The sequence below is a fragment of the Penicillium angulare genome, assembly GCF_028827245.1.
Source record: "Penicillium angulare strain IBT 27051 chromosome Unknown utg000005l_segment0_segment0, whole genome shotgun sequence".
Lineage (NCBI taxonomy): Eukaryota > Fungi > Ascomycota > Eurotiomycetes > Eurotiales > Aspergillaceae > Penicillium > Penicillium angulare.
In genome coordinates, this window is record NW_026623164.1 from 922,329 (window position 1) to 948,256 (window position 25,928).

Sequence of the window (25,928 nt, forward strand, 5' to 3'; positions counted from 1 at the left end):
CCCAAGGCTTCCGGCTCCGGCTCCGCCCCGGCCCCATAAGAGCCGCACCCAAGAACGGGGGCCAAACCACGCGCTAAATTTAGTTGGGATTTTCACTTTCGCAACTCAAACTCGCCCGATCCATTCCTCCGTCATCCTTCACCCGTCATCCTCATGAATAGGCAACGCAGTTAGAGGTCCCACCTCCATAAACACTGCTCCCCCCTCTTCTCCTTCTTCCTTGCCCCCAACAACCTTGTCAAGATCGAATAAATTGATCAAATCAACTCAAAATGACGAGTCTATCCCTATTCTCAGAATTCATCTCATTCTTCCTACCCCGCGACTTTGGTCCGGCGTACCGCATCCAAACACTCCTCTTAAGACTTGCAGCCTTTACTGCGAACTTAATAGCTTGTTATCAATTATACAAGTGGCATCATGCATTTATTTATGAGGTAGGCTGGTCCCTTCCTTCCATCCTGACTGTCTGAAAAGGGATGAACAAGAAGGAAAACTAATAAATGCCAGTTCTATATACCACTTCCCTGGTCGGCTTTGGGCCTCACACTGAGTGTTCTCGGCGTGCTGATCTGGGCTCCTATTTCTATCTTCTTTGATATTTTCTCTGCTACTATGCTCTTTGCAAATATAAGGGGGTGGGCTTTGGATCCACGTATCTATGGGAGATGGGGTGGGAGCTGGACGACGACTTCTATGCGTGTATTATTTATTGCGACTGGGTAAGTTATTCCAGTTATTTCAGTCCGGTCCGGTTGATTTCATCGAGTCGCTCGAGTCGATCTGTTGATCTGGAAATCGTCATCGTGACTTGCTGACGCCAATGCTGACGCTGACGCTAACGTGAAATTGAAAATTTAGGGTGTTCCACTGTATTATGGCTTTAAGGGAGATTTTCCGTTTATTCCGTGGGAAGGGATCTAGGAGGTCTGAGAATCAAGTATCTTTAGCTTGAATTTGTGTTATTATAACTTGTGTTTGTCGTGTTAAGCGTGTTTGAATTATAATTATGATCTGAATGAAATCCATGTCATCATCACTATCTTATCCGGCTTTATCCACTGTTGAAGAGCGGGAACACGTACACGTATTTGGGCGGGGCGAGAGCGTAAGCTGGTTACCATAGACACGTACACCTTGGCGTTCTGGGAGGTTTTCAGAGAGAGAAAGTATCTTTATATTTATAAGAAATGATATGAATTAACAAGGCTATAAGTATAAGGAAGTATGGCTGTTCTGATCATTAGAGTCGTAAGATGGCATTGACATGTCTATGTACAAAATGTCATAGAAGCAGCGCTCCGCAGACGCGTCATGCGACAAAAAGCGCAATGCAAATGGTTTATCAATGCCTATTCGTCCAGACACTGGTATCGAAGGGATCAAAAAAGGTAGATTGAATGAGATGGGAATCCGAAGAAGGGAAGAGGGTATAAATTAACAGTGACTCGGGGAAATGCCAAGGATGCTGGAGATAACTCGGCCCATGCAAAAAGAAGGAAGGGGATGATGAAGAGGGAAAAGGAAGAGGAGCCCAGATGAGAAAATGCGACTGAAAAAATTACAGGACCAGGACCATGACCAAGAACGGCGAATGAAATAGATCACTCCTTCTGTCCCTCGTTTTCAACCAGCTCCAACACTATCTGGCTGCGTTCATATTCAGGATGTTGCATGCAAATCTTAACAGTGTGACTGTTCGAGGTAATGCCATGTTGACCGTTGAAGCCGATCTGGGCACTAATGCCACTTGCATTCGCTTGACCGAATGATCCAGGAAGTTTACTGCCATCATCAAGACAGACAACGTTATGGCCTGGAATCACCTGCCTCAAACGACCATTCATAGCGTTCCGTACCTCAACAAAGTCATCGTTGAAGAGAATGAGGAATTTTCCATGGAGACAAGCTGTGTGTGCGCGTCCCACAAACTCCATAACCACACTACGCGAGACATCGCCATGCTTATTCACATATACAGCGCATTCCTCATAGGCGACCAGGAACTCACTATCGCTGAGTCGGTACATGCCCAGAGGTCGCAGATCTTTGATCCGCTGAGCAATACCAGACACGGTATCCATTGCGTCGGAGGTGCTTTCGGAACGGAAGTCAGGAACAGACCAAGACTGTTTCTTGTCCAAGGTGAGGACTTCAATGCCACGATGTGTTGAGATGGCAAGGGAAGAATGGAACATGTTGATGCCATAGCTTTCGGCTGGGATGTAGAATTCGTCGTATTCACGGAAGAACTCGGTTTGAGAGCGGCGAGACTGGAAGAAGGCTCTCTTGCTCGAGGAGGATTTCTGAAGAATGGGTTCAAGGACTTTGAAGGTGGATGATAATCCGTCGCGCTTTTTGTAGAGGACAAGGTATCTGTCCTTCATGCGGCCAGCTGCGAAGAAGCCTACTTCACGGTTTCCAGAAAGCTTCTGTGGGGCTCGGCGAGCAGAATCGTGTGATTGAGAGGGAACTCCACTTGTGGGACAGATCACATCAAGGTGATGAGCAATCAGAGAACGATCGGCAATGAGTAGGAACAAGTTGAATTCTTCGAACACAGCAACTTGAGTAACTCGAGTAGCGACGATTGACTATGTAAATTGATTAGTTTTGGGCGAATCAGGAAATTTCGAGTCTCGGAGAAAGCTTACTCGATACCACCCACGAGGGTCATTAAGATCGGACATGTAAACTCCATAATCAGTTCCAATCGCACACATCATTCGACCAGGGGGCTGCTGGAAGACCGTAGCACAATTAACGCCAGTCCTGCAAACCGGCGGAGGACGCGGTCCGGAATCCTTATGTTGTTTCTCGACTTCTTTGATTGCCCGATGAAGAGGCGTGCCCTTGATGGTAACACTCTTCGAGCCCATTGTCGTATCTCCGTAACCAAAGGCAGTGTCAGCAAGGACACGCAATCGGAAAGGTTCAGCATTTTGCGAAAACAAAGCAGCGGCATGCTTAGTCTTTGCCTCAATGATCTTATCACACCATTCTTGACGGCTTTGAGAGGAGAATGCATAAAGCGTGTAGGTGCCATTCTTTCCAAGGTGCTTGATCTTGAAGGGATAAAGAATATTGTCATCTTTGGAATCAAGATTCACGATAGCACCGTTCGCACCGGCGGCAGCGCCTGCGTTGTTCGGACTGATCACACCTTGGCCTGGTGCAGCATTGGTGACACCTCTCATGGCTGATTTGACCACTGGATCATCATTGGTACTCTCGAGGGCCAGCAAGTCCATCGGGATTGGAAGTTTGGAAACATCATACCGCTCATACTTGGTAGTACGGGAGGGATCGCGTGTAATGAACGACTTTGCAAGAACGAAGTAGTGGTCAAAGAGGATGGCGTGCGTATCCACAAGGAATCGGGTTCGGGTACCGGGGCGCTGGAGGTCACCACGGAAGATAATTTCGCGGCCCAGATGCTCAAGGTTGAGCTCGACCTCCTTCTTCATCTCAGGACGCAGCTGCAACTTAGCCGCAAGCTCCATTAAGTCAGCTTTCTTACCCATCTCGCCAACCTTGTTATCACACTCCAGAGCCACAATCTTGATCTCTTCGATTGCCTGTGCGACATTGGCCTTCTCCTCGGAATCCTTGACCATATTCTTGTGCACAGTAGCAAGCAACAGTGTGTATCGTTGAATTCGAGTGATAGGAGCCTTGAGGAAAGTATCCCAGCTCAGTCGATTAGATAGCTTATGCTCGCGGACCTGATTAAGGAACGATCTGAAGTGAACATTGCGCTCCGCTTCCTTACGCACGAGGTAATTCGCAGTCGGGAATGTAGCAGCGTAATCAATGTAGACAGTCTTGGCCTTGCGGATCCATTCACGGAAAATGTCACTGAATCCAGCAATGAACGGACCTTGTTCCTTTTGACGATACTTCATTTGAGCGAGCAAGAAATCCTCGTTCACCTTTTTCACTGCATCGACCTTGCCAAATACATCAGACAAGAACTTAGACAGACGCTTGGGGCCAATGATAGCAGGATTCATGTTAGCCAATTGATCGCGGTAAAGCTCTCTGAGCACGTCCAGTTGACTGATGTAAGCATCTTCGGTTGTGACGATCTCATGCAAGTTATTTTGACGATCAATCTCCTTCCTAGGGTACGATTCCCAAGTTTCTTTCGGAACCTTGTAGAAGGTGACCCAATCCTCGATCTTCTTTTGTGGCGCCATCATCTGCGCCTTGAGATTGACCTTCTTCAATGTTCTCATGCAGTGATGAGAGTAGCACCGGCCGAAGGAATCAGTATCCTGGATGTGCATCTCTGTCAAATGGAGCTTGGGCGAATAACATCCCGTCCCCGTAATCTGGAACAGAACGCCGGCAAGGCTACCATTGCTGAATTTGACCCATTCTTCCTCTTTTACCAACGCTTCCTCTCCAATCATACTGGCCACGACGCGAGCGGCCAAAGTCTCAGCATCTGCAATATTCATAGTCGGAACCTTGTGTGTGAACAAGGCTACAATTGCATCCACAATGGCCTGCTCTCGAAGATAGGGCTCGTCCTCGCTCAAATCACGAATCCAAGATAGGATCGAACTAAGCGCCCATGGCTCAGTGCATTTTTTGAACTGTTCAGAAGACAGCTTTGCGGGGTGGAACTTCTTGCGACGCCCAGTGGGAATATCAGGCAAATCAAGTGCCATGGTAGCAGCCGCCTCGGCTGGGTCCACCTCAGGCAAATCCTTGTTGTGGAGATGCCACAAGAAATCCTGCTGCTTATGCTTTTCTCGATCTGCATCGGTCTTTGACCTGATAGGAGCATCAGTACGAGGCCCAATAGGCGTGGACAAGGATGACGACCGCGGAACTTGCGATGGACTGAGCATTGACTCTCCATGCGCGTCCGTAGAAGTAGATAAGGAGGGATTATTATACTGTGATTGAGCTTCGTCTTCCTCTGGTGGCCGATAAGTGCCAGCAGGCATCAAATGCGTAGAGAGCTCGTTTTGCCAAGCTGTCTCAGCAGGAGCCGGAGGCAATGGGCGCATACCAATGCCAGGATGGAAGAAAAGCCCTTCGTGCGCGGCATGATTGGGACTTTCATCTCCGGAATGTCCTGCTTCGTCGTGCTGCTCGTGGTCGTACGTATCCCCGTCCTCTCCATAATCCCAACTCATCCGACGGCCATATTCACCAGGTGTAGCCAGTCCACCTGTTCCTCCATGGTCCACACGCGCCTCCGATGGAGCATTGGCCATTCGACTGGCATATTCATAGGCAATCCGTGGGTGGTCGTAATCATCAAGATCTCCTTGATCATCGGCAGAGACGCCGGATTTGTAAGAATTCGAGCGACCTACGTATGCAGCGCTGGCAGGATCCAAGCGTTCCTGGGAGTTGTAGGCTGGTTCGTCCCCGTAATGAAGGTTGGCTTGATAACCTCCCTCGTAAGCGGCCAAATCATAGTGCCCAAAATCACCATCTTCCTCCGTGTCTGTACGGGGTGAGCGTCCTGGTGAACGCCCTGAAGAATGAGCTGGGGATTGGACTGGGGAATGACCTGGAGAAGGACCCCGAGTTGATGCATCGTAAGAACCGCGGGAATGGGAGCTCCTAATAGAGGCATTTGTCTCGCGTCGAATGCGTCCCTCGAGTCTCTCCCTTTGGCGATCTGCTATGGCCTTCTCTTCCTCTTCAGCCATCTGCATCATGGCAAGTCCAGCCTCAGCTTCAGCATCACTGTCATGGCTATAGGCATCGTAGTTGACATTAAGACCAGACGCATCATTCGTATGCGTGTGTTGCTCATCAGGTGATAATCGCACGTGGGCGGAAGAACCGCTCTGGGATGTTCGCGAGCTGTGGCGCCGAGTAAAACTTGCCTGTGTATCCATCACTGCATCTTCAAGTTCCTTCAACATTTCATCGCTAGTATGCGTATCGGACTCAGCATCAACGGGTGGACCGGGCAGTGGCCGTGACTGCGGATGTCGTGTCAAGGTATCTGTACGTCTTGGGGCAAGAATCGGCAGGTCTTGCTGCTGTCCCGGAGGAATAGGAAGTGCCCGTCCACTCTGGGTTAAGCTGGATCGCTTAATGTAGAGTCCGTTGGCTTGTGGCTGATGCGCAGGGGGTTCGGGCGGTCGATCATCGTAATTACTGTTGATAGGGGGGATAGTGTGGGATGGGTATGGGGAGTCGCTTCCGAACCCTTGGGACGCTGGAAAGTAATTATGAGAAGCCGATTGAGGCATATAAGCCCCCGCAGGCGAATTCGAGGTCGCGTATGTATTTGTCATTGGTGATGCAACATTTTGGTAGGCTGGAGAGGTTGTAGCCATAGAGTGCTGACTCGATGTAGCAGGCGATGCACCGTAAGGGGAACGTCCGCCATAGGGATGATCGGGCGCCCGAGGCGGAGGAGCTGGTGGCTGCGGAGGGTATCCGTACGATTGAGGAGCAGGCTGTGCATATCCATATGGCGAAACGGAGCTCGGTTGTCGTTGGATGTTTGGTGATACGCCGGGAACTGGAGCGGGCTGGTAGGCTGCCGGGTTGTAAGGCTGATGTGGGGAAACCGGGCTAGGATAGGTGTTGTTGGGTGCAGTATAAGACGACTGATTATAGTAGCTCAAGTTTGGTTGCGTTTGAGATTGCGGAAGAGCATATTGCTGCGGGTTATAGGCTGGCTGAGTCGCGGATTGGTATTGGTACTGGTAGCCGGATGTGGCTGCGGATTGCGATGACGCGCGGGTCGGCGACATCTGGTTCATATTCGCAGGTGGTTGTGCGTACCCCGTGTTCCCAGCATTTTGGTATCCCCCGTATGCTGGATTGTAGGTCCCTTGTGCACCGCCGACCATCTGCCCACTAGTCACCGAATACTGCGCGTTTGTGTCGGTCGCTCTCACATTGTGGGTCCGAGCGGAATTGAGCAGTTGAGAGTCGTCGCCGGCGTTGAAACTGGGCACTCGTCGCGGCAGGTGCTGACTCTGGAAGGAATTGCGCTGGGGTTGATAGCCCTCATAGCGGCCGGGTGCTTGCTGAGGTGGGTTGCCTGGTTGGCCGTAATAGGTCTGTTGACCGTTGGGATGCGCCATCTTAACCGGACTGCAAGGGGGCAGTAGCAAATTGATAAAGTGCTCTCAGGACTATTCTTGTTCTCACGTCCGTTCTCTCTGTCTCTCTCCTCGTCAAACCGGTCGACTGCAGGGCGGCCTTAGTACAGGGCTTCGAAGACTGGCAGTTGGACCAGGAAGCTGTCGGGGCAATGGCTCGTGTGGGTGAGGGGAGGAATGCGGGCAGGCGAGAAACTGCCAAGCTGCTAAGTCTGGGCATTCCCCGCAAAGTACGGCGAAAACGAGCGAGGAGTAGAGGAGATGGAGAAAAAAGGGGGGTTGAGGTTGAAGAAGTGGGGGGATAGAATGTAGAAGATACAGGGGAGTCGAGAAGGAAGAAGACGGGTTCGTGGAGCAGCCCTGGAAAGCACACAGCGGAACGAGAACGAGACCGGGGAGTTGGCTCTTAGGTATGTGTTTCCCCCACCGCCAAAATCATCAGCCCCATATAAACAAAAATACACAGGGCTGACAGCTCATCATGGATGATTATGATCGGCACATTATCACTGTGATTGCCAAGTTTAAGTTTTCCTGTCTAACCTGTCCAACCTTGGAGCCTCGTACAGTATGTATGGTGGCCTGGTTGCCCCGGCTGAGCCGTTTCAAGTTTTGAGCCTCCTTTCTATATAAAACCCTGCCAAACATGGGGGTTATTGAAATTCTACTGATTTACTTGATAATATGATAGATTCAAGGGGTTATATCCTTGTCAGTAGGCTTATTTCTAAAAGTTATTGTTCATGTATAAACCTGGAAGAGTGTAAATCATAGACAAAGAGTATGCAGGGGCACGGTATTCACCGATATTGTCTATTACCTATTCTTTGTTTTGGGCCCACAAATAATCATTTCTCGGGGCCTTTTGCCAGCCATCGCTATTTCGTTCCTAGTAAACTTGTTGCTCGTGGGGGCCGGTGGACTTTGGCCCCCTCAGAATCATTTCCCTGCGGCAATAGAGCAATATTAGTGGCTGGATGATGCCCCACTGGTGCCCTGGAGACGGGAGTTGGGGCCTTTGGACGCCACTGACATCTACTGGGCCGAATATACTATAGTAAACACAGTTAGAAACCTCATCACTTATCGATCTAAGTATAGAGAACGTAGTAGTACATAAGATCCTAGGCTCAAATGCTCATAGTATCTACTCTTAGCTAGCATAGTAGTATACCTCAGACTATTCTCCTACTAGTACACCTTGACGTCTTCAAGTTTCTACTAGTATATGTTGATGTACACATCCCTCTACATATAACCCTTCTACCTGTTCTAATGAATATACATGCGACTTTATAGTTTGAACTCAATATAATTAAGACTCGGGGATTATGCATCGCTGGGCCTAGATCCTACGTTACGCCACCTCATGTTATTAATGTCGTGTAACAACTTGAACTTGAATGTGCATTTGCTGCATGATGGCCAGAAGTATAGTATATTGCCACTGGCGGTTTGCGAAGAAACTCGTATCCGTTCAACAAACAACGTGAGGAATCGAAAACTGAACATTCTGTAAACATTTGGAACAACGTATGAATGAAAGGTGCATAAATGACTCAATAACTACCAAAAAATCAAAATCTCAGTGCGTCTCCATTCTTCTCTTTCAACTTCAAAGGAAGCTCTGACAGCAAAAAATAACTATGAACTCAAGAACGCCGAATCAGTCAGAAAATGTCACTTTTTCTTTTCCCTTTTCCCCCCCTTTTTTTCTTTTCCTTTTCCTTTTTTTTTTTTTTTTTTTTGATACTCTCTCCAACCTCTCTTGTTCTTCTGATTAGTCACTTCTCCCTCGCCAGATCGACAAACTCTGCGTTACGCTTCTCACTGCCCGTCGTACACCTGATTGGTGGTCAATTGAAATTGACTCTTTTGAAGATCAGCCTCTGCCGCCGTGGCTGTTTTGAAGTGACGAGCAGTGATAGCATAACGGAGAATGCTGTTCTTATCAGGGACGACGGAATGCTATTATCGTATCGTCAGTTATAAAAAGCTCTTTCTTTTAAGAAGAGTCTGGCAAAACTCATAGTATAGTTGCAGCATCGTACCATGACCACCATATCGCCATGCTGCAAGTTCATGCTGAGAGCAACTGGCGCCATCCCCGTTGCCTTCTTGGGCTTCTCTCGGAAAAGGGCGTTCAGGGATTCTTTATAAGCCGCCTGGTCCTTTACCCCCTTGTCAAGCTCTTCCTTCAATGCTCGGCGTTCCTCCTCAAGTCGACAGCCTTTCAGTACAGGATCCCCCTTGGTAATGAGACTGGAGGACGTTTCACCGTGATAATACTTAGCCTTCATACGGAGGGTCATTTTGGGACTCCCACCAACCGAAAAAGTGGCAATAATAGGCCCTAGGTCTTTTTCGCCGTCGTCGTGATACTTTTGGAATACGTCAGTACAGTATTGGGATTCATGCAAACGAAAAACGACGAGACTTACGCCCATCTTCATTCCCTCGAAGTACCCAATGAGAATTAGTTCGTTTGGCAGCCAAGTTTTGATGGCATGTTCGCCATAGTCGCCCATGATATCTTTGGTGGCCCAGGCCAGACGTCCAAGAGATTGTATCACACAATCTGGTGTCTCAGAAAAGTCTTTAGACTCGACTGCAACGGCAAATTTGTAGTGCATCCCCTGTAAGTTTTAGAAAATGCCCATGAGAATCAATGATCCGAGCTAATACTTACATAGTTCTGGGCAAAGTGAGCCGTCGCGGTCTCACCAACTGTTTATTCAATCAGCAAAGATACCGAAAGACAACGGGGTTGAAGTTATATATGTGGATATATAGGGTCCTACCTTGTGTCTGGTGGAGATATCGTCTAAGACCAAGATTGCTGTTTTGGAGAGAAGAAAAGGTGTCATCGGGACCCTTGGGCTGCTCATTTATATACCGATTTGATTTGTAATGGGTGACGGAACCGATATCGGGGAGTACGTATGAGACTTTCACGTAGGGTTTGCAGGACATGTAATCGGTCACTTTGTGGTGAAAAGTCGTGCTCTCGTACTCAGTCAGCCGATAATTACTCATACTTGCGGTGTCCTCGCGGCCGGTGCTGGTGAGAGATTGGAGGGAAACTGGAGTAATGTTGAACAAATACGTCCATTTGCATGGAATGGTGTGCTGGATGTCAGTCTTCCAGCTACAATTCCACCCATTCCAAAACATGCTAGGAACGCATTTTCCACACAAAGGGCATACAACACCGCGCCAGTTATCTCTTCGTGTCAAGGGAACAGCTTCCTCCCTCAACAGATCCACCAGCAAGTTTGGTTTCAAAAGGAAAGGATATTGTATCCCGGCTTTTGGCAGTTCGCGTTTGTTGAGGAAGGCCTCGTCATATGTCAGGTCTTGGGGTACTTCGAGTCCGTCCATTTGCCAGAATTGACCGCAATTTGGACTAAGACACATCCATCCTTCTTTAAATATCCGCGGGCTTTTACCTTCGCAAGTCTCGCATACTGTGAGTTCTGGGCAGATATTAAAATCCCGTGCCCCATGGGGCACGGGATTTGCAGATCCTTTGATAGCCCACCAGCTCTTTTTGGAAACATTGATTTTCTCGAATCGTACCTTCATTCCGATATGTCCGTTTATTTTTTCCGACCAAATATCAGTGACCTGAAAGAAGTCCATGACGTTGTACCGATGGGGAGGCGTCCTGTGCAAGCCGCGGTTTTTATCACCTATAAGGTATTAGACCAACCATGAAACGGAGGAACGGGGTCGATGTAAGGAGAGGAATCTGTATTGATTGAATCGGAAGATTTCCCTATAGTATAGGATGAATCAACAGGATAAAGCAAGCCGAAATGAACATTGGTGATTGAGTTCCAGAGACTTCCGTTGACTATGGGCCTTTCATCTTCGGGGCGCCGGATACGCTTCAGCTGGTGATCCAACTGAGCAGCCATGCCGTCGAGTCCCCCCTATCTCTTTTCGGCCATCTGTGTTAAATTAGCTAAATAAACGAAGAGAAGTCTATTGAAGCGTACGTATGGTAATGGTTAATGAACCACGTTGAGGTGAGAGGGGATATATGTTAAATAAGATGATTGGGAGATGGTATTGGAATCTGATCGCAGCGCCCGATGGGATTGTGATATTGATACCGAGTGCTGGATTTCGCTCGGACCTAAGGGAGAGGCGCGTAGGAAGAGGTCGTTTGAAAACTGGAAGATAATGGGATTGGTGGTAGGGATGAGATTGGATTCGAGTGCTGTGTATCGCTCGAAGCCTGCGTATCGTAGCTTGTGTAAGTTAACGTCGTACTCTCAGAAACTTGTTGTGGAATTGTAACTGGGATACCAAAGTTCAAAATGAACAAAAGGAGAAAAATTTTAGACGTGTGAAGGGTGAGGTTGAAAAATTTTAGACTGATGAAAAATGTCTAGCGAAGGTGAAGCCTACCCAGCGACGTGAGTACCAGCAGCAACAGCAACAGCAAAAGCAACTTCGTAAGCATATGCTTTCCGGCCATATAAATTATTCACTGTTCTATTTATTTACTCTGACACTAGAACTGAGATGTTTTGGAAAACGGCGAACAATAACAACATGCTTAACTACCCTCACTAGCAAGCACTGCATTATTCAGATCACAGCATTGAATCAGAGTCCTATATACTAGAGACAACTCTCATTCCAGGCAGCTAAAGACAAGTTTGATTGCCGTCTATCTGTATTATATATCGGATGAATTACGACTGTATTAAACTCAAAGAATCGCGAAGATATATGGTAGTCTTAGTGATTGTATGCATGAAGGATGTAGCTGATATAGATGCAGTGACTTTACCCCAGATAAACAAACACGCGACTTAGGCGGCTTAGACGCTATGTCCCCACTTGGCAGCCGCCTGACACATTCTAATCTCATCAACAGAATCCAATTGATATAATGAAGAATTAGCCTTGGTAGATTCATTTGTTAGGGAAAAGTGACTTTATTTTATTTTTTGTAAAAAAAAAAAAATTGGAAAATTGAAAGCAAGTTCACATTGCCGACGCACTTCCATATTCTGGACAAAGAGGTGTGTGCGGCGGCTAATGCGGCGAAACTGCCAGATTCGTGGGGGGAGGAGCTTCAAGTTCAAATTTATCAATCAAGCATTGGCATAGCTAAAAGATTATCCCGCCTTCCTGGAAGGAGAGTTTATATGCCATTCCTTGAAATTGAATACTGGGGAACATACAAGGAAATGTATTTGGAAAGACAGTCACAAATATCAGCAGTCTAGACACCTGGGCAAAAATATCTACTGAACTTACTAGAAGCTGTTGAAATGATTAATTGAAAGATCAATTGACCTGTACGGCCGTAACGGCCCTCAATAATATGGAGGAAATGAGCATTAAACAACAAACATCTTAACCCGTTAACCCTAGCCCTAGCTTGTTTGGGGTTGGAGCTCATGGTGGAGCTGTACAGCCCGAAAGTCCCTCGGTCGCCAAATATCCGAGGCTCTTGGACTCGTGCGTCATGACCATCCACTTGGCCTCATAAATAGGTTCTCCAACTCCACCGCCGCAAAGTTAGCAATAATACAAAAAATTAGGACAAAGAGATGAAAATCTATGGAATTTGCAGAATCTGTACTTCCGTTCATCCGATATTTGGTAAATAATCCGAGCTCAGATCCATTACCAGGGAATTAAGAGGAAAGCCATCGTCAAGCCAAAGGTAAATCCCCCACGCGCCTCGTAAACATTACCGATTTCCCCGCATCCGGTGGATAAAGCTCCTTGGCCCCCCTTTCAGCTGGTCGGACTTCTTCCATTTCTTCAATTCTTTCTAGCGAGTACTTCAGTCTGTGTTTTACTGATCGTGTCCCTGCTATCTCAGGTAGATTGGTTCAATTCTTCACTAGCACTACGTATTTACCATCCACATTGCAAAGGAGGCTAGACAAACGCAACAACCGACGCAATGGTTTTTCTTCCTCACGCCAGCACTGGCCCGCTGGCGACTATCCCCGATGATATCCCTATCAGCGAATTCATGCTCAATGAGAAGTATGGACGGCTATCCCACGATAAATCCAGCGACCCTTTTACCTGCGGGTTGAGCGGGAAGTCCTATACATCGCAACAGGTAGTGGAGCGGGTAGACCACATTGCGCGAGGTCTCGCGAAGGAGTTCGGATGGTCACCGAACAAGGGCACAGAATGGGACAAGACACTTGCAGTCTTCAGCTTAAACTCGGTACGTTGTGCATACTTACTTCTTGTCGGATCTAGCGGGTGTCGCCTAGATGAAACTAATTAAGGCATGTCTTCATAGATTGATATGCTGCCATTTTGTTGGGCGGTTCATAGACTAGGCGGTCTTGTTTCGCCAGCCAATGCAGCGTACTCGGCTGCAGAGATGAAGCACCAGATTTTAGACTCAAAGTCACAGGCTCTGTTTACATGTGTCCCCCTCTTGCCCGTTGCTCTCGAAGCCGCAGCCATGGCCGGTCTTCCCAGAAACAAAGTCTATCTGATTGATGTGCCCCCACAGCTTCTGGGAGGAGCAAAGCCACCCACCGAGTTCAAAAACCTGACACAACTTCTGGAAGAAGGAAGCACTCTACCAGCTTTAGAGCCGCTGAAATGGGGACCCAGAGAAGGCGCGCGCCGAACCGCTTTCTTATGTTACTCAAGTGGCACCTCGGGTCTACCGGTATGCTCAGAGCCTTCTACTACTCTATATGACCTTTCGGGAAGTGCTAACCACTCGCTACTTTAGAAAGGAGTCATGATATCGCACCGCAACGTTATTGCTAACACATTACAAATCGTTGCATTCGATGGGGGCTTCCGGGATAACATCGCTCGTTCCCGTGGCTTAGAGACATTCAAAGAAGTCGGCCTGGGTCTTCTTCCCTCAAGTCACATTTATTCTCTCGTGGTCATCAATCACTCCGGTCCCTATCGTGGAGACCAAGTGATCGTTCTCCCCAAATTTGATTTGAAGTCTTATTTGGCTTCTATTCAAAACTTCAAGATCACAGGACTTTACTTGGTTTGTGACATTTTCTAGAGCAAGGAATCTTTCGAAAACTAACAATCTCCAGGTTCCTCCCATTATTATCAACATGCTTCGCAGCCATGCTGAGTGCTCTAAGTATGATTTAAGCTCCGTCATGACTCTCTTTACCGGAGCAGCACCCCTCGGCATGGAGACAGCCGCCGAATTTCTAAAGATTTATCCCAATGTGAGAATCAGACAAGGATATGGTAAGAATATATGAGCTACTATTGAAATAGCTTTCGAAGCTTACGATTTGTCTACAGGTTTGACGGAAACTTGCACAGTGGTCAGCTCAACTCACCCTGACGACATTGTACTGGGCTCTTCCGGCATCCTACTTCCCGGCTTCGAAGCTCGGATCGTGACACCAGAGAATGAAGAAATCACAGCCTACGACACCCCCGGCGAGCTGATTGTCCGATCGCCTAGTGTTGTACTCGGCTACCTGAACAATGATAAAGCGACCAAAGAAACATTCGAAGATGGATGGATGCGCACGGGTGACGAGGCAGTTATTCGTGTAGGCCCGAAGGGCACAGAACACGTTTTCATCGTCGACCGTATCAAGGAGTTAATCAAGGTCAAGGTTTGTGCTATTAGCTCTCGGCTTCCCTTCAGATGCTCGCAATATCTGTGCAGTATTCCACAATTATACACATGGAAAGCTAATCTTACTTGTTTTAATAGGGCCTGCAAGTCGCACCAGCCGAGCTTGAAGCGCATCTGCTCGGTCACCCAGACGTAGCTGATTGTGCTGTCATTGCTATTCCCGACGATGCAGCCGGTGAAGTTCCAAAGGCGATTGTGGTTAAGTCGGCCTCCGCCAGCTCCGATGAAGAGGCAGAGAAGTCTATCAAGAAGTATGTTGAGGAGCATAAAGCTCGCCATAAGTGGCTGAAGGGAGGTGTTAGGTTCATCGATGCTGTCCCGAAGAGCCCAAGCGGGAAGATCTTGCGTCGACTGCTGCGAGACCAGGAGAAAGAAGCGCGGAGGAAGGCGGGCGTTAAGCTTTGATTTGAGATGCATTTTGATGTCTATACAACGATAGAATTCAAATAAACATAGCATACACATACAATTTCAAAACTTCCCCACTTCAATGAAAGAAGCACAGGTGTGGCAGAATAGATACCAAATGATAGGATAAGTGTTTGCAGTGTTTGCTTCTGCGGGGATGCGGATTAGATTTCTAAGCGGGGGAAGTCAAAAAAAATTATATCTCTACTTCAAGCGGTCATTCGGTCATTCGGATTCTCTCGTATTCTACACTTGACCAGAGAATATCCCTATTCGTGACTCATATTGATAATCGCCCGAGTCTTTATTCTCAAGGGCGCTTAATAAATCCGACGAATATACCCTCTTCCAAGCTGAAAAGCTAAAAAGCTAAAACGACAACCTCTTGTCTATCTCCGAAAAATACCCAATCCACACCCTTCATAATGTCTTCCGAAAACCAGCATGACGAGGATGCTTACATCCAAGCCGATGAAGCTGAAGAGATCTTCCAGCGTGACGAAGATCACCCCATGGAGTCCGACGGCGAAGACGAAGACCAGAATATGACCTACGAGGAAGAACTTACTTTCCAAAACGACTCATCCGCACACTTCGACTCACACAATGACTCTGTATTCTGCATCGGACAGCACCCAGTGCACCACAACATCGTTCTCACCGGCGCTGGTGATGACACAGGTTTCATTTTTGACTCGACTCCGGCCGAGCGTCCCGTCCTTCCTGCGAGCTACGAAACAAACCCCCAGCCGCGCGAACGCGAGTCCCTAAAACCCCTTGCAAAGTTAGATGGTCACTCGGATACAGTCAATGCGGTCGCTTTCACTGAGCCCGCCGGTGAATACGCAATAACTGCCGGTTTGGACGGAAAGCTGCGCGCATGGCGTGATTCTACCCCCGATAAGACTGGCTTTGCCTGGGAGTTTGTCGCTGAGGCCCGGGAAGTTGAAGAGATCAACTGGTTGTCCGTCTGTCCTTACCAGCAGGGCCGTGAGGAGACACGCAACGTCATTGCGTTGGGAGCCAACGACGGTTCCGTTTGGGTCTTCCGCATCGACGCTACTGATGCTCAGCCTATCTCTATCATTCAGTCCTTTTTCCAGCACACTGAGTCCTGTACCGCCGGTGCCTGGACACCCGATGGAAACATGCTTGCGACTGTCTCGGAGGAGGGAAGCTTTTATGTCTATGACGTGTTTGGTGCTGCTGCCGCTGCCGGTGTCTCCGTAACGCCCGGCACCAATACCATCATTGGGTTAACAGCCGAGGACCAGCGTTTTGCCGTTGAAGGTGGTCTCTACTCCGTTACCGTCTCCCCTGGTGGCGGTATTGCGGCCGTTGGTGGTGCAGAGGGCCACATTAGAATCATTGGTCTTCCACGACTCGCGGCTGCTGGACAAGCTGGAAAGGGCAAGGGCGCAGGTGCTCAGTCAACCACAGCTTCTGCTGCGGGTACTATTCTTGCTGCGCTGCAGGCTCAGTCCGATGGCATTGAGACTTTGTCTTTTTCCCAACCTCCTCTTACTCTTCTGGCTGCTGGATCTGTTGATGGATCCATTGCTCTTTACGATGCTGCCCATCGCTTTGCTGTTCGTCGCCACATTAAGGAGGCTCATGAGGGCAGCCCCGTCGTCAAGGTTGAGTTCTTGCAGAGCCGTACTCCGGCTGTCGCACCTCGTGCTGCAAACGCGCCTGCCCAGGGACAAACATGGATGCTGACCTCTGTGGGTCTGGATGGCGTTGTTCGTCGGTGGGACTCTCGTGGTGGTACAGCCGCCGCGGCCCACGGTCTGCTGAGAGAGTGGAAGGGACACATGGCTGTAACTGAAAATGAAGATGGTGAACAGTCTGGTGGTATTATGGGATTTGTCCAGGGATTTGATGGCAAGCGCATAGTCACAGCTGGTGATGATGGAATTTCGTTGGTCTTTGAGGACCAGTAAGCAAGTACTTGGCCAAGGCGGTCGAGGTGGTTTTATAGAGGAGGCCACGCGCGGTTGATGCATTTTTATGATATCATGTTACACATATAGAAGCACGGAGCACATGGATGTCCCATCTCCAGCAACAAAATACGAATCCATTTTATAGGAATTTAAAACGAACATTGAAGCTTGCTTTAATCCTGGAAGGAGGGTAAAATGCTCTGAACCAATAAGAAGACATCTTTAGTAATTGAACATAGACTATATACATTCGACAAATCAACCCAAAGCGCCGTATGCAAGGCCAATCCACCACATTGGAGAAGCCTACACCTTCAATCAAACACAACAACTGCTGCTTCTCGAAGTGTTCGGGCCACAATTGTGTCGGAACTCCCGGTTTTATGTCTTTCGCTGAACTTGGACGGGATAGACATCTCTCGTCTGCTGGGGGTATCTGCCCCTCTTCACTTATCACCCAGGGGCCAAGGACTCATTATTTCACCAAATCGCTCAATGCAATTGCTTAGTGGTGGCCCTCGCCGTGGTGGGCATCACCATGATGGTGGTCGTCCTTGAGGAAAAAGTGTTCGTACGCGCAGTAGGCAGTGAAGGCGACGGTAGCAATGCCAAGACCGGGGAAAAGACCCTTGAAACGGTTCCAGCGAGTGAACGGACCGGTGTAGCGCCAGGTTTCACTAATTCATATTAGCAAACAGATCGCAATGCCTGTGGAGAAATGCGGACGGTAGCAACATACTTGCGCGCCCAGGGATCCCGCTTGGCGAAGACCGAGGACTGGGAGGCAGCAGCCTTGAACTGCTTGACATCAAATCCGGTGGGGTTTCGGGCAGACATTGTGACGTTGAGGCAGATAAAGGAGGGGAAGTGAGAGCAAAGAATCGAAGGTTCAAGTCCTAGGCCAGGTGAGAGCGAGATGAGCCGGAGCGGTGCGCTTGGCAGAACAACTCCCGCACTAAACCCGATTCGGCACCTTCGTAGCTCCTCCCGCCTTCGAACAAACTGATAACTCTCTCCACAACCCCTCAAGTCGATTAGTTCTCAACAATGCCTCCTCCAGTTGGCAGATACGGGCCTTCGGGTCTTGCCGCCCCGTACACCTTACAACAAGCACACCTTCAATCCCAACACCCTCACGCCCAATCCGCAAACTCGGCTCTCCCTCCCCCTTCACTCGGTGGCCATCCTGGGTTCGCTGGAAACCCCAACACGAACATCAACCCATTCGCACTGTCCGGAGCTGGTGTTGCTAACGGCATGTCCGTAGCTGGATTTGCGGGTGCCGACGCTGGCGGCACTGGACTCGCGAGTCACGCGGCGCAGATGGGATTCGCGCGAGGAGCACAGATGCAGCAGCAGCAACTACACCAAGGCCACGATGGCCGGTTATCGTTAGATCCGAAAGGTGGTGCAGTGAAGACACGGATACGCGATGTGTGGAAGCACAACCTGGCGCATGAAATGGCGGTCTTGAGATCTTTAGTGGATAAGTATCCATACATCAGCATGGTAAGAATCAAACCAGTGGAATTCACGATACAGAAAGCATCAGTGTGGTTTTGGGGACGATGTGAATCCTTCGGATTATAATGTACAGGGTGTTGATTACTTTTTCAGGATACCGAGTTCCCCGGAATTGTTGCTCGTCCGATCGGATCGTTCTCCAACAAAGCCGATTACCATTACCAAACTTTACGATGCAACGTCGACTTGTTGAAGATGATTCAGTTAGGAATCACGCTTTTCAATGAAGATGGAGAAGTACCCCCCGCGACCGCCACAGATGCCAATGGGCAGCCATATGGGAACTCTTTGGTCCCGGCTCCATGTACATGGCAGTTCAACTTCCGATTCTCGCTGGAAGACGACATGTACGCCCAAGACTCGACGACGATGCTCGCAAAGTCCGGAATTGACTTCAACATGCACGACAAGAACGGTATTGATCCATTTGAATTCGGATCATTGCTTATCAGCTCCGGTCTGGTATTGCTCGATGACGTGCACTGGGTCTCGTTCCACTCTGGATACGACTTCGGCTACTTGATGAAGATTATGCTTTGCTCGCCCCTGCCCGAGAATGAGGAAGAGTTTCACACGTTGCTCAACATCTTTTTCCCTTCCCTTTACGACATCAAATACTTGATGAAGCATGCTGGTCGTAACCAGGCTGTCAACGATTCCCCTCTCACCCAGGCCGCCGCCCAGATCCTCTCAAATCTGGGCCAAAAGTCTGGTCTCCAGGATATAGCAGATGAACTGGGTGTCAAGCGTGTTGGAATCGCCCACCAAGCTGGTTCTGACTCCCTCGTAACCGGGGAGATATACTGGAAGATGCGCCAAATGGTATTCAACGGGGCGATCGATGGGAGTAAATACTCCGGTCAGATTTGGGGCCTGAATGGCCAAATGCCCACGTTGACCTACCAAATGGCTCAACAAACTCCTAATCTCAATGGAGCTACTATCTACTCAGGTGCCGGTACCCCTAGCACACCTAATACCGGACATATTACGATGGGCGCCCACACACCGCACGGTTCCGGCTATCATACTCCAGGTGGGATGATGGGTAAGGCGTAAGGTGGGAACATAGATATGAGGTTTCAATGATACGATATTATGCATGTACATAAGCTCGGGGCTATTGTGCTGGTTTCTTTCGATATTCAGCATTGTTCTTGCCTGTCGCGTTGCATGGGTTCCATTTACCTCCGGTTTCTCTGTGTTTATCGCGGTGTTATAGGAAGAGGGTGTCTGGAGTTTTTTCTTATTAATTTCGTTTGAATCTGGCTGGTATCTGAATCCATCTGCGAGGCGTTCAGGCTCTTTTGGGTCTATAGTCACTTTTCATCCTTTCTTTCCTTCCACTATTGCTTTGCCCGTGGTCTGGTCAATTTCTATAGTTTATAGATAGACTGTGATTAGGTCTTAATATGTACATTGGGTTAATTTGGTGGTCTTTTCTCGGATTTCAAGTTGGAAATGGGTATCAATTTTGAAAATCCATAATTCATTCACTGCCCAAATAAAAGCTAGACAACACTCAGGAGACTAAGTAGACAATTGCCTTCAAGTTCTGATCGCCTGTCCAAACTCATGCCAGTGTCCGCCATGACACTTCCATATCATGAACCCCCCTGCGGGTTTCTCGATGTATACAACGCACTATTTTAATCCCCAACTTAAGGGCATGGATGCACCTTCTTCCGGTAATACCCCCACAACAACCTGGATATTCTAGGCGACCCCCCTGTAAAGTCTTCCATATTTAAGCTGACTAGGTTTGGCACCGGGGCAGGCGTGTTTGGCGAAAGACCAAATGCTAGCAACGTGCGTACAGAATCGATCTTTCCATTTTCAGCAGCCCATGAGAGATCGCGGAACGATTGAGGGTCCTGGAGAAGATCTTCATAAAATATCTCTTTCAAGAGAATATCAAAAGTAGTGCAGGTTTGAGAACAAGCGTTTAAGAAGCTCCGGTCATCGAGAAAGTCAGCGATCATCCATATGAGCTCAACAGGAAGCCTCAGTCCGAACCGAATTGATTCAATTATTCATGTCACAAATTGACATATGGGAGGTTATACATTGCGTGTCGATTCGTCCACTTATGGCACTTATAGAGGGGGCCGCATGCATCGGAAATGAGTACCTTCTGCAAAAGCTTCTACAGGCCGATCAATATTCCAAAAAGCCTTATGTGAGTGATGAAGAATGGGATAACATCTTGATTCGTGCGCTAGGGGATGCTACCAGTTGTGGTCACAAAAATATAATTGTATATTTACTCGATCTTGGTGTCAACCCCTGCAAAACCCCCAAAACCCCCCCAGTCACGCCCTAATACCAATACCCAAAGCAATGAAAATGGAAATTTCGAGAGCACAGAGCTGCTCTATGAGAGAGAGGCGTTCCCGATTCATTGGACGCATCTTCAGTCACCGTCCGATGGATCTACCAATTGGCATAAATTTTCATTTTCAGGTAATTTGGCAATTCTTCAATTTCTCATCGACAAAAATCTTCTTATATCTCCACAGCCATCGGCTCAGGATTACGAGGAGCTTTTAGTCTATGCATCCGAACACGGTGAGGTCGTGTTCGATATGGTAGCACGCCACCTCAAACTGGCTTTATGTCCACGTGATGGTATCGGACATTTAGCAGCTTTTGGATATGGCCATATATCTATCATGAAGTAATTTCTTCTAGCGGGGTTCAACCAGACTTTGCGGTTTTTAGCGATCAAAAGAGACTGAGGGGTTCTCTCGCCGACGCGGGCATGCCACCAGATGTTCTCCGCGTTGATGGAGAGGCAGAGATCAACCTTCTGCTCGAATATGGAGCAGATGTTGAGTGGAGGTTTGAAGAGGACAATTACGATCGCTACTACTACTACGATGGCAATGCAAATGAACAGTACACAACGGCATTGCCCCATACATTTGGCTTGTCTATTGCACCACAAGATCTTGAATGGAAGATCAAGCCTTTATGATCAAACCTTGTACAACACATACCCGAAGAATCTGCTTCATACCCAACAATAGTGTACTAGAGAGACGTGTCTCAGTAATAATAAATTAGTATTAATATTGATCTAATGATCCGATAAATGGGTAATTACAGGTCTCTCTTTCAAAAAGCAAAAGCTAGGAAGTCATATCACATTAATCTCCAATACAAAGTAAAATCACGAGAGATGCAACGACCGTCTGAAAATCAGTTTCGACGACGAATACTTCCCTGCATAGCCCGAGTTTCCCAATCTGTCAAATTCTCATCGTCTCCTTTGAAACTTTCATATCGATGGTCTCTCTGTAAGGCCGCACCTTCCCCGAATCCCAATCTACCAATCTTAATCACATCATCATCAGACGGTACCGCAACATTTCGAATAACCCCCGGCATCTCATCTAATTCTGACACCTCGTCCAGGTTACGGGTAACCAGTAGAGGAAACACCTTGTCCCCTGCAAATGCACCAAACCGCAACATGACAAAAGAGTCTAAGCGCGATGTCCAGCGTGGATAGCGTCCAGCATATATAGAAAGACACAGCAATGGGATAAGATACAGTGCCATCAAGACAGAAACAACAATAACTCCAGCCAATGAGATGGAAGGGATATTGATATCAACGCCTAGATCTTGGTAGACATACAATGCTCCAGGTAACTGTTTCATAAAGTTCTGGTTTGCGAGATACGCCGCTGCTGTAAAAGCAGTTGGGAATCGATTGGCCTGGCTGGTGAACACATCGATATATTGTGTTATCACACCCCCAGCAAGTGTGTAGTAGCCATCACCCTGTAGACAGCCCTCATTGGTCACATAATCCGAAGAAGTAGTACTGAGAATATTGAAAAGCGGGGGGATCGCCAAGCATGTTTCATCATTTCCGCCAAAACTGACATCGTCTTGCATAACGTCAAACTCAGCAGTAAACATCTCAAAAAAAGAGCCGGGGCCGAAGGTTGCCAATGCGGTCATTAACAACGGTCCCTTGTAAGTCTGGTCAAATGAAGACCACGATGCATTTTGAAGGGCGGTGATATTTGACGTGTCTTCGGCCCGGCGTTTCAAAACTTGATATGAATCCCAATAACCTTGATTCATGCAGTGCTTATCACAAAGAGATGTTGGACCATCGTCAAGCAAGGGACCTGGAATCCCGTTGTTCAAGTAGTTTGGCAACTCAAAATATCCTGCTGTGGTGTTGACGGTGATTCGATAAAGTGTTATTGTGGGGTCGTAACCACCATCGGTGATTGACGAAGTGAAATTGAGATAAAGAGTCTCGGTGAAATCTTGACGGTTACGCGTGAAATTCCATGGAGTGTTTGATGAATTTGATGTCATGCATGCGATAACGCCCCATTTGTATATCCTAGATGTACCAGAATATGCGTACGAAGATGAATAATCGGCGTAGAAGTGATCAGTTCCAATACTGCAGTTGGTCGGGAAGTCTATGGGATCAATGGTCTCGTATCCAGCTGTAGAGTTCACACGTGGTGCAAATTGGCGAACTAACCCAGTATTGAATCCACTGGGGATCTGAGAATAAAAATTCCCAGAGCTAATTTCACTAAGCGTCTTAAATGTTGCTTCGCCGCTATTATCCCATAGGTTTGGCTGGTATGCATTTCCATCGGCTTTGCTGAGGTCGGCTCGAGTACTGAACACATCAACTCCAGTTTGCGGCGGATATGTAGAGTATTCATCGTCGACAAAGTCAAAGATAAGTGCTCTCTCACTAGGCCCATTTTGAGCCTTGATGGATTGACTGGTGAGAAAGATGGATTGAACAGGATAGGTGATGACACCAAAGAACCAGACGAAGATTGCGATGAATAGCAATGTGCTGCCATGTCTTTTCCATCCACCATGAGCCAAGGACCAATACAAAGATAACTCGTTCCATCGGCGATCAGCCAAAGCCATTACGTTTCGCAATCGAAGATCCATAGCGTTTTTCTGGTTCTGGGTATAGATCACCGCGGCGCTTGCACAGACGACGGTGATCCAAGGAAGCGTTGCAACTTGAACGATGGCCTGGACGATTTGGGCGGATCGGTAGAGATGCTTATCCAAAGCATAGTCAAATTTCTTAAGACGGTCCTCGTACAAATTGTTCTTCAAAGAGTATCCCCATGATTTCCCCTTTATCGGATGAAATGGCAGCGTCGCCATTATGGCCCATGCGTAAACGGCCATCGCGACATAGAGAATTGTCCCAAAAGACACCCACACCGAGCGATGGATTCTAGCACTGTGCCCTCGACCGACCATTTGGCCCGTTGACCGAACCTGGCTATAGCCAGGAAGCTCTTCATCATGATTTGTTGAAGAACCCGATCCCTCATTCGCATAGTATTCCGGTGGTGTAATCCGTCCATGATCATGGTATATGGGAGTCTCGTCGCTAGAGACGACGCTATGTCGCGAAACGTTCTCGAGAGGAATTGAGCCTTCCCTGTGCTCCTCCATTTTGCAGATTTTGTTGTCTCCTGAACGACAAGTTCTGCCCAAATGGTCAGACTGGAGGATTTAAAACCCCTTGGGCCCTTAGCCACCACCAAAAACAACCTAAGCTGAAATCGGCTTTTATGTCTGCAAATTTTACCCGATGGCTTACTAGCTTAACGCCTCTGGGCTGCCGAGCGGCCTGAGCGTCCCAATCCCCGGACGCCCCACGCTATAAAGTGAGCCCACCTATTATCTGTCTCGGGATTGGATCTCTACCATACTAGCCAATCTCGCACTGCACACAGATTGCCGTTTTCCCGGAGACTTCACAACCATAGTGGGCGAAACTTTTAGGCATAAAATGTCAATATTCTCATCTTTCAAACCTTTAGGTCAAGTTATCATTTAAACGCGTGGAGCTGCTTAAGAATCCATAGAGCCCAGCATGCCCAGTGACTTGAAATAAAACCAGTTGACAAATAAATCTCTGCTCCAGGAACAAGCCTCTGGGAGGTCCGCAGACCCTTCAAAGAGGATACTAATTTGGCTAAAAAAACTAACCGATTTCGGCCAAGGCGTCCAGAGCTAATAATATCCCCCACCGCGGCTGAAAGCTTGGATTCTGCCCAAACCGAACGCCCTGAGGCCCGTGGTGATCATGACTGATTCCTCTTATTGGCCATGTTCCACCCGTGAGCCTCCTAGCCTCCTTTAACAATGCATCCAAGATGTCCAGTCTGAGGTTACATTGATAAGTACGGAGGATTTCGAAATCATTATTGGCTGCGGTCCAATTGTACAGAAACTAATCAAAGAACGTTTCAAGGTGATTACCCCTTAACTACACCCAGTCCAACAGTCTACAGTCTACAGTCAAAAGTTGAGGATGCACCTTGAACTATGCACAGGCATTATGCCAAGATGATTTCTGCGTGAGCCCTTTCAAAGAAGAATGATTCTTTTTCGAAGGCAAGATGCAATCAAGCCATTCTCATCTGCCAATAAACGCCGACATCAAATAAATAGGGAATCATTGTCTGATAAAGTCTCTTAACCACCATGCAGAAGAAACAGAAAAATGAAAGGTTGTGAAAGAAGACAAAAGAAACCAGATACTTTCACCATATCAGTTCCTACAGGCCCTCAGACGGACAACTTAGACCGAACGCTGCAACGCAGCATCAACATCAACCAAGAGCCCAGTCAACTCCTTCCCGCCATCAGAAGCCTTCCCCTCAATCTCTAACCCCTTCTCCAAAAACGTTTTAGCCTCGGCATACCGTCCCATCTCAGCCAAGCACTTCCCAACTCTCCACCAAGCCTTGACATTCCCGACAGGCTTCGAATCAATACTAGCCTTGGCATCAACCAATCCTTCCGGCCACGACTGGTTCCCCATATACGCCTGGGCGCGATTCCCATATAAACCCGACAGATCATCTCTGGCGAGAGACACAGGCTCCCAACCCGGACGGGCAAGCGCCATGTCAATAGCAAAGGTGTACATTCTAACAGCTTCTTCGTAGTTATTTTTGCGGAAGGCGGCATTTCCACCGTCGCGGAGCTTGGTAATCTGGGCACCACGCTTGGGGTTAATGGGCAGGGGTGGTGGAGGGATGTTGTTTGGAGAGTCGAGAGAGATAAGGGAGCGGTGGAGGGCGTTAAGCTCGTTTAGTTCGTTGGCCATGTCTGTTGTTTGAGTGGGTGTTGAGAGGGATGCTGGGTGGCTGATTGCTTTGGACGCGGGGTCCATGTGTAATGTGTATTGGGTGAAGAGGTCGATTTCGCTGGCCATTTTGATTCTTGTTGGACTTGCGAGTCCGCGTTTTTATTTATATAGGCTGTTCCGAGATGTTAGTCGGTCTTTCGCTTGTGTAT

At 48.1% G+C, this 25,928-nt stretch overlaps 10 protein-coding genes across 10 annotated transcripts; 4 read left to right on the plus strand and 6 right to left on the minus strand.

The window, feature by feature from the left end:
* Positions 1-1,604: 1,604 nt before the first annotated feature.
* N7478_007739 (putative Rho guanyl nucleotide exchange factor) lies at positions 1,605-7,073 on the minus strand (the record flags this gene model as incomplete). Its single annotated transcript, XM_056923953.1, has 2 exons — positions 1,605-2,594; positions 2,655-7,073. The coding sequence occupies 2 exons, from the start codon at positions 7,071-7,073 to the stop codon at positions 1,605-1,607; spliced, it is 5,409 nt and encodes a 1,802-aa protein (XP_056776679.1).
* Positions 7,074-8,918: 1,845 nt separating this feature from the next.
* N7478_007740 (uncharacterized protein) lies at positions 8,919-10,733 on the minus strand (the record flags this gene model as incomplete). The annotated part of the gene is made up of 5 exons (XM_056923954.1): positions 8,919-9,059; positions 9,143-9,472; positions 9,533-9,727; positions 9,781-9,818; positions 9,893-10,733. The coding sequence occupies 5 exons, from the start codon at positions 10,731-10,733 to the stop codon at positions 8,919-8,921; spliced, it is 1,545 nt and encodes a 514-aa protein (XP_056776680.1).
* A 50-nt stretch (positions 10,734-10,783) lies between these two features.
* On the minus strand, positions 10,784-11,011 carry N7478_007741 (uncharacterized protein; the record flags this gene model as incomplete). The annotated part of the gene is made up of 1 exon (XM_056923955.1): positions 10,784-11,011. The coding sequence occupies one exon, from the start codon at positions 11,009-11,011 to the stop codon at positions 10,784-10,786; it is 228 nt and encodes a 75-aa protein (XP_056776681.1).
* Positions 11,012-13,026: 2,015 nt separating this feature from the next.
* On the plus strand, positions 13,027-15,126 carry N7478_007742 (acyl--CoA ligase; the record flags this gene model as incomplete). The annotated part of the gene is made up of 6 exons (XM_056923956.1): positions 13,027-13,302; positions 13,381-13,761; positions 13,828-14,103; positions 14,156-14,318; positions 14,376-14,698; positions 14,800-15,126. 6 exons carry the CDS (start codon positions 13,027-13,029, stop codon positions 15,124-15,126), a joined length of 1,746 nt encoding a protein of 581 aa, XP_056776682.1.
* Positions 15,127-15,554: 428 nt separating this feature from the next.
* Positions 15,555-17,072, plus strand: N7478_007743 (WD40 repeat domain-containing protein; the record flags this gene model as incomplete). Its single annotated transcript, XM_056923957.1, has 1 exon — positions 15,555-17,072. The coding sequence occupies one exon, from the start codon at positions 15,555-15,557 to the stop codon at positions 17,070-17,072; it is 1,518 nt and encodes a 505-aa protein (XP_056776683.1).
* Positions 17,073-17,580: 508 nt separating this feature from the next.
* Positions 17,581-17,912, minus strand: N7478_007744 (NADH dehydrogenase [ubiquinone] 1 beta subcomplex subunit 3; the record flags this gene model as incomplete). The annotated part of the gene is made up of 2 exons (XM_056923958.1): positions 17,581-17,752; positions 17,815-17,912. 2 exons carry the CDS (start codon positions 17,910-17,912, stop codon positions 17,581-17,583), a joined length of 270 nt encoding a protein of 89 aa, XP_056776684.1.
* A 210-nt stretch (positions 17,913-18,122) lies between these two features.
* Positions 18,123-19,658, plus strand: N7478_007745 (CCR4-NOT core DEDD family RNase subunit POP2; the record flags this gene model as incomplete). The annotated part of the gene is made up of 2 exons (XM_056923959.1): positions 18,123-18,584; positions 18,693-19,658. 2 exons carry the CDS (start codon positions 18,123-18,125, stop codon positions 19,656-19,658), a joined length of 1,428 nt encoding a protein of 475 aa, XP_056776685.1.
* Positions 19,659-21,271: 1,613 nt separating this feature from the next.
* N7478_007746 (uncharacterized protein) lies at positions 21,272-21,576 on the plus strand (the record flags this gene model as incomplete). Its single annotated transcript, XM_056923960.1, is given in 2 exon segments — positions 21,272-21,276; positions 21,291-21,576. The coding sequence occupies 2 exon segments, from the start codon at positions 21,272-21,274 to the stop codon at positions 21,574-21,576; spliced, it is 291 nt and encodes a 96-aa protein (XP_056776686.1).
* Positions 21,577-21,800: 224 nt separating this feature from the next.
* On the minus strand, positions 21,801-24,071 carry N7478_007747 (uncharacterized protein; the record flags this gene model as incomplete). Its single annotated transcript, XM_056923961.1, has 1 exon — positions 21,801-24,071. The coding sequence occupies one exon, from the start codon at positions 24,069-24,071 to the stop codon at positions 21,801-21,803; it is 2,271 nt and encodes a 756-aa protein (XP_056776687.1).
* A 1,135-nt stretch (positions 24,072-25,206) lies between these two features.
* On the minus strand, positions 25,207-25,845 carry N7478_007748 (uncharacterized protein; the record flags this gene model as incomplete). The annotated part of the gene is made up of 1 exon (XM_056923962.1): positions 25,207-25,845. The coding sequence occupies one exon, from the start codon at positions 25,843-25,845 to the stop codon at positions 25,207-25,209; it is 639 nt and encodes a 212-aa protein (XP_056776688.1).
* Between the last annotated feature and the right edge of the window lie 83 nt (positions 25,846-25,928).